Genomic DNA, 10,306 nt, shown 5'->3' with positions numbered 1-10,306 from the left:
ATATACACACACACACACACGTGCATACAAATGCATACGTGTGTTTGTGGAAATGTGTTATCCTTCACTTGGTAAAAGGAAGAAGGGTTAGTTTCAGAAAGGGCAAGCATGGGAAAATGAACTAAAAAGGAATAGAATAAAAGAACACACATCATTTTTAAATGCTGGGCGAAAATAAGTTTAATACTTAATTTCATATATATTTTAAGAGCTTGTGTGTGTGAAATTGATAATTTACAATAAAATTTTTGTTTCATTTTCATTAAAATAACAATTACTTCAGAGCAAAACGTCTCCTTACAGTTCTCCTGCATGTAGCATCTCTGACAGTCACGCACTCCCAATCCATTTATTGTTTTAATTTTCCTCATTTCAAATACAAAAGACACAGAACAACCTAAGGAGAGACAACCTTCAATACTTCTTTCCATATCTTCTTTGGTCTCTTGCTTCCACAAGTTCCATCCACTTTAAGTGATCAGCACTTCTTTATGTAACTGTCCTCATCCATATGCATCATATGACCAAATCAGCAACTTTCTCCATCCTATTCTTATGGCAACTACATTTTTGATACTTCCTCCTCTACTACTAATTAGGTTACCTAGGTAGCAGAAGTTATCTACCTACTAAGACCTTGTTCTTTGCTAAGTTAACCTTAAGACCCTTTGATTCAAGGTTTTGTCTCTACACCTGGAATTTCTTTTCTGGTTCTGTTTCAGATTCTACTATGAGGGCACAGTCTTAAATTCCTTTGTTGTGGCCTGGAGGACTATGATGAATAGGAGGAGGCTGAGGAGCAAGCCTTGGTGAACACCTGCCTGTACACTAAATTTCTCACTGTACTCATGGTTAACTCTTACCTTACTAACAGTACCCCTGTACATAGCCTGTACAGCTTTCACAAGCCACTCATCTACCTCTGACTTCCTCAGAGACCACCATATCACACAGTGGGTACTCTATCAAAGGCTTTCTCCAAGTCAACAAATGCTCAGTACAACTTATTCTTAGCTACACACTTCTCTTGCAGTGGCCTAACTATGAAAACAGCATCAGTAGTGCTTCTCCCCAAGACAAAGCCAAACTGCATTTCATCTAGTCTAATTCTGTTCCTAAATAATTGGGTTATCACTTTCTCCATAACTTTCATTAACTGGTCCAGCAATTTAATGCCTCTATAATTCTGTCCAAAGCCTCTCCCTTACTCTCATAGCAGTTGACTATGATGCTGTTACACCAGTCATTGGGGATAACACTTTCCTAAATAACTTAATTAACTATACAGGTGACTAGACCAAATCCAACTCTACCAGGTATTTTAAGTATCTCAACAGGGATTCCTGACAGATCAGGAGCTTTCCTTGTCTTCATATCTTTAATTGCCTTATCTGTCATACTATTGTTAATTAAGAGAGTCGGTCCCTCTGTTGGGTTAACATGAGGGAAACTCCCTTTCTCTCATTCATTCTCCACATTAAATAGCCTTTCAAGCAGCAAGTCAACAAATAACCTTGCAGACAAGAACCACTCCTTGCACAGGTAGAAAGATGAAAGCCTGCCTGGTACAGTCATGTATACTGTCACAACTCCCTGCCCCAAATCATTCTTGAAGGCACAGTGGAGGTAGGGCAAAAGAGCAGTGAACAGAGGAAATACTGGTTTAACATCATCAAGGACTGCACAGGGCACAACACAGTGAAACTGCTATGAGTACAGGGAATAGTCCAATGGCTGACTATGAAAGCATCTAGAGTCTCACCCCAATGACTGGTTGCATCAGTTAAAGGATCTTGTTGATAATGATGAGTAGCTCTTCCACACCACTTCCTTTTCCAAATTACTAAGTGCAAGCATACCATTATCCATCCATACACACCTTGCACCCACATCTTGATTATCTGGCAGTCTGAAATACCTCACATCTCTCATCTTCAGACATTGGCAAACCTCTTACTTTATGCTTCTGCTCTAGTTAGATAAGCCTGACACCTAGTTTCCCTTTTAGCTATCTTATATGGTTCTTTGCCACCCACCACCTTTCCAAATCTGTCTCTTTTCTTTTGTGGCCCTTTCAACGTCACTGTTCCACCACCATGTCACACTTGCTCTGGCAGAAGCTTTGCCCCAACCACAGATTTTGTCTGTCACCCTCAGAAGATTGTCCCAGAAGAACTACCAGTTGTCCTCTATGTCATATGTCTCTATGTCTTCCTCCTTCTCATCAAAGACTTAATTAAGAACATCTCTAAATCTCTGCCCATTTGAAGGAACTTTGAGCTTCCATAACCTCTTTTTCCATATTGGTTTGTGTCTCTTTATGCTTCTATCCCTAAGTCTGAAGTCACTAATCTCTGTCGAGTTGTACATTCCTAGGAATGACTTTGCATTCTCAAAAATATGCCTGTCCCCGTTTCTGGTGAGAATGTAGTCAATTTGGCTAGTGTGCCCACCAGATTCATAGGTGATCAGATGGAAGGCTGGTTTCCTGAAGTTGATGTTGCAAACCAGTAAGTCATTTGCATCACAATACTCCAGCACCCTTGTCGCCTCCTCATTTCTAGAACCAAAACCACAGTCTGCATGCATTGTAGTGCTTTCCAACATAGCCATTGAAGTCCCCTGTCATGATGGGAATGTCATTGTCTTTTGTCGTCAATGTAGTTCACAGAAGGGATTCATAGAAACAGTTCTTCTGAATATCTGTGAGTTCAACATGTGAAGCATATGCAGAGAAGACACTGTTACATTAAACAAGACTATTCTTAGCTTAATGATCCTATCACACATGCTGACTATCTCAATCATGTTATCCACCCATTTCTCTGCCAGAATACCTACACCACCTTAAACATCATTACTGCCCACCCAGAAAAATTAGTATCTATGTCTCTTGTCTGCACTTAGTCTAGCTGGGGCTCTCCTCCATTGTATCTTTTGCACGCAGCACACACCTACATGCCTCAGCTCAAGCATTTCAACAATCTCACCAGACCTACCTTTCATTGTACCAATGTTGACTCTGACAGCTTTGAGCTGGCAGAATTGTTAGCATGCCAGGCAAAATGCTTAGCAGTATTTTATCCATCTTTACATTCTGAGTTCAAATTCCACCAAGGTTGACTTTGATTTCATCTTTGTGAGGTCAATAAAGTAAGTACCACTGGGGTCAATACAATCAACTAGCCCCCTCCCCAAAATTTCAGGCATTGTGGCTTTAGTAGAAATGATTATTATTAAAGCTACAATTAATGTTTGGCAATGCAGAAAGAGCCAAGCACTCTGTGATAATATATATTTCTAAAATATCATCAAAATCAGTGTACACGTACATACATAACCACACACACACGCACATATGTGTATACATGAACAATACATTAAACATAGAAATATACATGTGACGCCCACAGGATACTTACAGGCATACATGAACCCATATAATTACACACTCATTAAGCAATTCACCAATTGAAATATTGTCATCTGCAATATCTATATCTATACATATGTATTCACACACACACAGTGTGTATGTATGTATGTATGTATGTATGTATGTATGTATGTATGTATAAAACAATTCACAGATTGTAATATTGTCATCTGCAAAATCTATATATCATCATCATCATTTAACATTCATTGTCCATACTGGCATGGGCTGGACAGTTTGACCAGGGTTGGCAAGCTGGGAGGCTGTACCAGACTCTACTCTGATTTGGCATAGTTTCTATGGTTGGATGTCCTTCCTAACACCAACCACTCTGAGAATGTAATGGATGTTTTTACGTTCCACTAGCACAGGTGCCATTTGCATGACACCAGTATCGCCATGACTACAATTTTACTTGGCTTGATAGGTCTTCTTCTCAAGCACGGTGTAATGCCGAAGGTCTCAGTCATTTGTCATTGCCTCCATGAGCCCCAACACTCGAAAGGTACTTTTCACATGCCACCGGCATTGGTCAGCTTGCCTCTGTGAAGCCCAATGCTCAAAACGTGCTTTTTATGTGCCAGTTATGTAACACCACCATCAGCCATGACTACGATTTCATTTGGCTTGATGGGTCTTCTCAGCACATCACCAAATCTTGGTCACTAGTCATTGCTTCCATGAGGCCCAACGTTCGAAGATCATGGTTCACCACTTCCTCACATGTTTTCCTGGGTCTACCTCTCCCACAGGTTCCCTCCACAGTTAGAGATCAGCACTTCTTTACACAGCTGTCCTTGTCCATATGCATCACATGACCATACCAGTGCAGTTGTCTCTCTTGCAAACTACATCTGATACCTCTTATGCCCAACTTCTCTCTCAAGATGCTTACACTCTGTCATATATGCATACTGACATTGCACATCCGGTGGAGCATACTAGCTTCATTTCTTTCAAGCCTATGCATGTCCTCAGCTGTCACGGCTCATTTTTCACTACCATGTAGCATAGCTGTTCGCACACAGGCATCAAACAATCTGCTTTTCACTCTGAGAGAGAGACCCTTTGCTGCCAGCAGAGGTAAGAGCTCTCTGAACTTTGCCCAGCCTATTCTTATTCTCACAGAGCAACCACCTCAGCTGCTAACTTGCTCACCTAGATATATATATACAAACATAACAGTATACATATAATTATGTGCACAAATTATTATCCCATGTATTACAATGTGTGGGCATGGTTGAGAAAAACACCAGCTACTCTGCCTGCAACACCAAGGCTGAGCTGCTAGCCAAGATCAAGGAGGTGCTCAAAGAACTTGTCAGGGACAGTGAGAGATGCATGCCGCAGGTATACCTCAGACAACAGAACATGTGCAACCTGTGGGAAGGTGTGCTGTTCAGTTGAAGGATTAAAAACACATGTTAAAATACTTAATACTGTGGCACTGATTCCTTCTGCCAGCCAGTACAATTATGTAACAAAATGTGCAAATCTTTGGCAGGACTCAACAGTCATATAAGGGCTTCACATTGCATTATCAATGACTCATTTCAATGATTCTTTCTAGCAATGGCTTTGCTGGTATACAAGAAAGAAGCATGCAAATGTGTAGATTAATGTATGCATATACCTGTATATATATGCATCTATTTTTATATATAATGTTGCATGGACCAATTTAAATTCTTAGTTACATATGTTTATTTATGTCTACAAATAAATAGCAGTGTACAAGCAATCATGAAATATTTCTGTATGTGTGTATTAGAGAAGTATAGTTTGCAAGAGGGATTTTCTGATACAGATGCATTTATAACATTTTTTTTAGACCGAAAGACCACAATGTGAATTATAAGGAATAATACAAGTTGATGGTCTGTACTTTTACTTTGTATTTCAATATTTCATGGTTAGGTATTTATGAGCCTCTGTTTGAAGTCTGAGTACACTTCTACCTTGACATACACAGTACTTTTACTATTAAATACAAGGTAAAATGCAAACCATCAACTATTATTTTTATAACTCATATTGTTTTGGCTTTAAAAAAAATTAAAAACTTACACACACACACTTAAATATATATGTGTGTGTGTGTGTGTGTGTGTGTGTGTGTGTGTGTGCTGAAATGTGTGAGCGTATAAGAGTATTAATTAACTGCAAAGTTAAGTAAGTAATTCAAGGTCTCTGAGATTTCCATTCATTGCACTTTTCAGCTAAATTATAAACCAAATTTTCTCTATATGTACAAAAAATAAAAAATGATTGTTGAAAGGTATATATATATATGTGTGTGTGTGTGTGTGTGTGTGTGTGTGTATTTATGTGTTCCAGCCATGTAGCTGCACTCATGCTGGAGCACCACTGCACAAATAACCTCTGAAGCTGGTGAGATTGATGCTATTAACATTCTGCTTGTAAGTTAATGGTTACAAGACATGTTCTAAAGAGGGAGAACTGGGCACAGCATCCCTGAAAGAGGGATGCAACATAAGTAACAAGAGTAGATGCGATAACTGAATCAAGAGTCATCAAGAGGAAGTGGCATGAGGCCAATCCATCAGAAGATTCCACTAATTATTGGGGGTGAAAATTTAGATATTTTGTATAGATAGCTTGAATTACTACTGTGAAATATTGAACCATGATTAGAGATGATGGAGATTCTTAATTTTAACATATACAAGCAGACAGACATATATACAGACTGATATGCATATAAACCATCACACACACACACATGCTCATATTTAAATAAATAAGAATACTCACACATATATATTCTCATCACAGTGTTTTAAAACAAGTAAAAACATATATTAGTTCCTCACAATTTCAACAAAAAATCCGTTACTGTTACTAGACTGCATAAAGTCAAATGTCCAACACAGATTTTTACCTCTGACTAACACAACTTAATTTTTTTTTTAATGTTCTTATTAGTTTACCTTTTTTTTTTGCCTTTAGGTAAACATTAAAACAGGTATAGTCAGAAACTAAGCTTCTACATCATCAACAATAGATTTTCTTTTCTCATGAGTAGAATGAGAAGCTATAATTATCATTGGCTGGTATTTATGTCATTGTTAATACGGATCAGCAATCAGAGAAAATCAAAATCTGAAATTAAGCCTACCTAAGTGATGCTCACCTCTAGCTCTCAAAACCAAAGTTAAAGATTAAAAATCTTTACATAAAACTAACCAATGAACTGTTTCTTTTTACTATTATAATATCTATTTTTCCTCGTTTTTAGAAGATATTTTGTAATTACTTATTTTCAGAATTCAAATTCATTTTAACTCTTCCTTTTGCATTTCAGTATCAGTTCAACCAATTCTACTTCTCCCTAGAAGAAATCCATTCTGTAAATACACTGTAAGCAAGGTTACAAGGAGCCAAGCATATGATGGAGGTTTGATTCTTCCTTTTACTTCATATTATTAAGCTGAAGTCATTATCTATTACCTCAACTACCAATATTCTAGAGAAAGGCATCAGTGACACATCTCCACGCTCTGTATTCAAAATATATCAATATATCATGATTTTCTTTTACTTCAAAATTTAAATCTTATAGGAGTTGACTGCTATTTAACACTTGAGCCTGCATAATAAATCAATGTAATCAACTACACAACTCATCAGGAGAAAAGAAAAAAACCTGGTATTGCTAAGTGGCAAGTACTGTAGAGCAAGAGGTAAGTTGGTCTGTGGTCTGCATGTGCAATTCAGTTTCTTGCTAATTTATTTCACTTACACAGTAAATGGCTTTGACAAAGATAATCGTTACCACATGGTTTCTTTACATGTCCAGTATATACATATATATATATTCCTGTGCTCAACTAAAAAAAAATTGTAATTACTGCTGACTAATACCAGACAATATCACAGCTAATACAATATAATATTTCTGAGTTCAAATCTAACTTAGGATGACTTTACTTTTTATTAAATGAAAAGTTTCTTCTTAGTAATGGAATTATCAGATAACAAAAGCTCTCCACCCAGCACAGCTGCAATGTTGTAATGAGTCTGCTCACATGACAGATCCGCTTCCACAGGCCTTTCTTGCTACCTACACCTCTTCTATAGCTTTCAACTAAGAGAAGCTCTCACTGGGCATGCAGAGCACATGGTTGAGCATTTTCTGTCACCCCATGGCAATGATATCTGTAGGTTACTCAACCAAACCCTTTCCATGATTTATTTGTGATGTCACATCATGAAATTTTTAGTATGATCCTTAAGCAACACCTATGGAAGACCTCTTCAATTCTATAGATATTGCTAGTCTTTTCCCACATCTTAGTCATAAGCTGCTGTCAATATAATGTATTAAGTATATACCATTCACCTGAAAATACTTCTTTTTACAAATAACTAATCAAATGAAAATTTGCCTTCCAACCTTCCAAAAAGTAATAAAAAAGTGGAGAAGTATCAATAACATATTAGGATCATTTCAATAAATCAGTAATGAACCAATTTTGATTCTTAACTGAAACGGTTTCACTTATATTACAACTCAAAAAGTATAAAATAAAACAATTTTCCCATTTCTTTCATTTAATCTACGGCCCCATATGAAGAAATGAATTGTATAATTTGAAGGAACAATTACTGAGTTTAAAGGTTAAAATACTAACTTTATTCAAATTAAAACCATGTGAGGTATCCTTAATAAGCTGCGAAATAGTTACATTTTGTAGCTTATTAAGGATATAGGGACTAGAGAGAGAAAGTGACTTGGATGTTAATGTACAGAATTAGTTATCCCAATGTCACATGGTTACATGCATTGTCATGGCTATCATACTAACACAAGATCCAGAAGTATCTTTTGATACAGATGTGCATTTGCTTGCATTCATTTTTTTCTTTTCTGTTACATTCAAACACAGGGTGGCCTCATATTCTGTTACCAGTCACTGTCTCAATATTTTTGGTACCTTATTCTATAACCTACCACCCAACTACTAATAAGAGTGTTTACCTAGGATTGGAAATAAATATTTCTATTATCCTTATTCCTCTTCACAGAGCTCTGCCGTCTTTATTTCCAGCTGTTTTGGTCTTACACAGATGAAAGACTAATTTTTTATTGGTCAGACCCCAGGCTATCACAGCTAAATAGATTCATAGTTGTAATTCACTTCAGCACTGCAAATATTGGTATCAAAACAAGACTAACTCTTTGGGTTGATCTAAATCACTTTGATGATACTACAGAGTTATATAATTTAGTCTCTGCTTTTTGTTACTTTCTAATTCTATATTCCATCTCAACACAAGTTGACTCTAAAAAGATATTTTACTCAACCATTTTTCCTATTGTACATATGACCAAAGAAGCCTCTGTATGGTCACTCACTCTACCAGAAATTGCAGCCGAATCTGCTTTAAATTGTACCTTGTTTTAATAAAGGAAAAGACCTAAGATAATCTATCGCAAATAACAATAAGCTTGAAAAGATGAATTGGTTTCAAGTGCAATGATTTGACCATGAGTATACTCAGTCAAAGCCAAATTTGGGGCTCAAGGAAAACACACACACACAAATTTGTCTTAATCGCAAATACAAGAGCAAATAATCTGACATTCCTTCTGATGTTCAACAATTCTGCCAAACCAACGCCTTAATCGTCAGCATTGTTTATAATAATATTAATTACAATAACAATAATCGCTTCAAATTTTGGCACAAGGCCAGCAATTTTAAAAGAAGTGGTTAGTGGATTACATTGACCTCCAGTAATTGACTGATACTTACCAATGCTATTTGCTCTAAAGGAAAGAAAGGCATAGTTGACCTCGACAGGACTTGAACCCAGAACATAAAGAATAAGAAATATGGCAAAGCATTTTGTCCAATACTCTAATGACTTTACCAATGTACTACATTTTAATTTCTAAAATAGGCACAAGGCAAGCAATTTTGAGGGAGACGTACAGTTGGCACGTGACTAGTATTTTATTTTATCAATTCCAGAATGATGAAAGGCAAAGTTGATAAACATTTGAACTGAAGATGTAATTAAATACTATCAGGTATTCTATCCCTTACACGAGACTCTGCTATCCACAGCATGTAAGGAACATCTTTATTGGATGGATGGAAGGCAAAGATGATTCTGAAAGGATTTGAACTCACTATATAAAAGACTGTTTCATTAAGTACTGTACTGTTTTTACCACTGACCTAATTTTGGTACACGACTGCTTATTTTAAATGATAATATAAATTATTGATTCTGGGAAGATGAAAAAGAAGGATCAACCCTGGTGATATTTGAACCCAGAACGTAAAGGAATGAAAGATATACATTACAACTACGATGACACTAATGAGGATTTCAAAGATAGGTACAGCACCACACATTGGTGAAAGGAATATAATTGATTCAACCAATCCCAGTACTTCATTGTTGCTTTATTTTATTGACTCTGAAGGATGAAAGGCAAAGTTGACTCTGCCAAAATTTGAACTCTAAATATACAGATATAACTAAATAATGTAATGGCACCTTGGGGAAGTGTCTTCTACTTTAGTCCCAGACCAATCACAGCCTTTTGAGTATATCTGGTATACGGAAACAAAAAGAAGCCTGCCCTGTATATGTACATGTGTACATACTCTATCATGTATGTGTTTGTTGGTCACCACCACTTAATTGATGTTGGTGTGTCTACATCCCCAGAACTAAGTGGTTCTGTAAAATTCACTGAGAAAGTAGGTACCAGGCTTAAAAAAGTAAGTTCAAGGGTCAATTTCTTCAGCTATACTCTTCAAGATGGTGCCCCACCATAGTCATAGTCCAATGACTGAAACAAGTAAAAGATATATATTATATATGATG

At 36.7% G+C, this 10,306-nt stretch overlaps 1 protein-coding gene across 19 annotated transcripts in view; it reads right to left on the bottom strand.

Annotated features, from left to right (window-relative positions):
• The window catches only part of LOC106874170 (ensconsin), a 310,838-nt gene that overhangs the window by 196,063 nt on the left and 104,469 nt on the right, over positions 1–10,306 (bottom strand). Inside the window, exon 1 of one of the 19 annotated variants that reach the window (XM_052975462.1) lies at positions 6,215–6,348. The exons of the other annotated variants lie outside the window; for them this stretch is intronic. Within the exon in view, the coding sequence (XP_052831422.1) occupies positions 6,215–6,230 (16 nt within the window). The 5' untranslated portion in view covers positions 6,231–6,348. Of the gene's footprint in view, positions 1–6,214; positions 6,349–10,306 lie in introns of those variants that run through there. 19 annotated transcript variants of the gene reach the window in all.

This window comes from Octopus bimaculoides, chromosome 21 (genome assembly GCF_001194135.2).
Source record: "Octopus bimaculoides isolate UCB-OBI-ISO-001 chromosome 21, ASM119413v2, whole genome shotgun sequence".
Taxonomy (NCBI): domain Eukaryota; kingdom Metazoa; phylum Mollusca; class Cephalopoda; order Octopoda; family Octopodidae; genus Octopus; species Octopus bimaculoides.
Note: the sequence above shows the minus strand (reverse complement) of the source record. Positions and strands in the feature narration are given on the sequence as shown.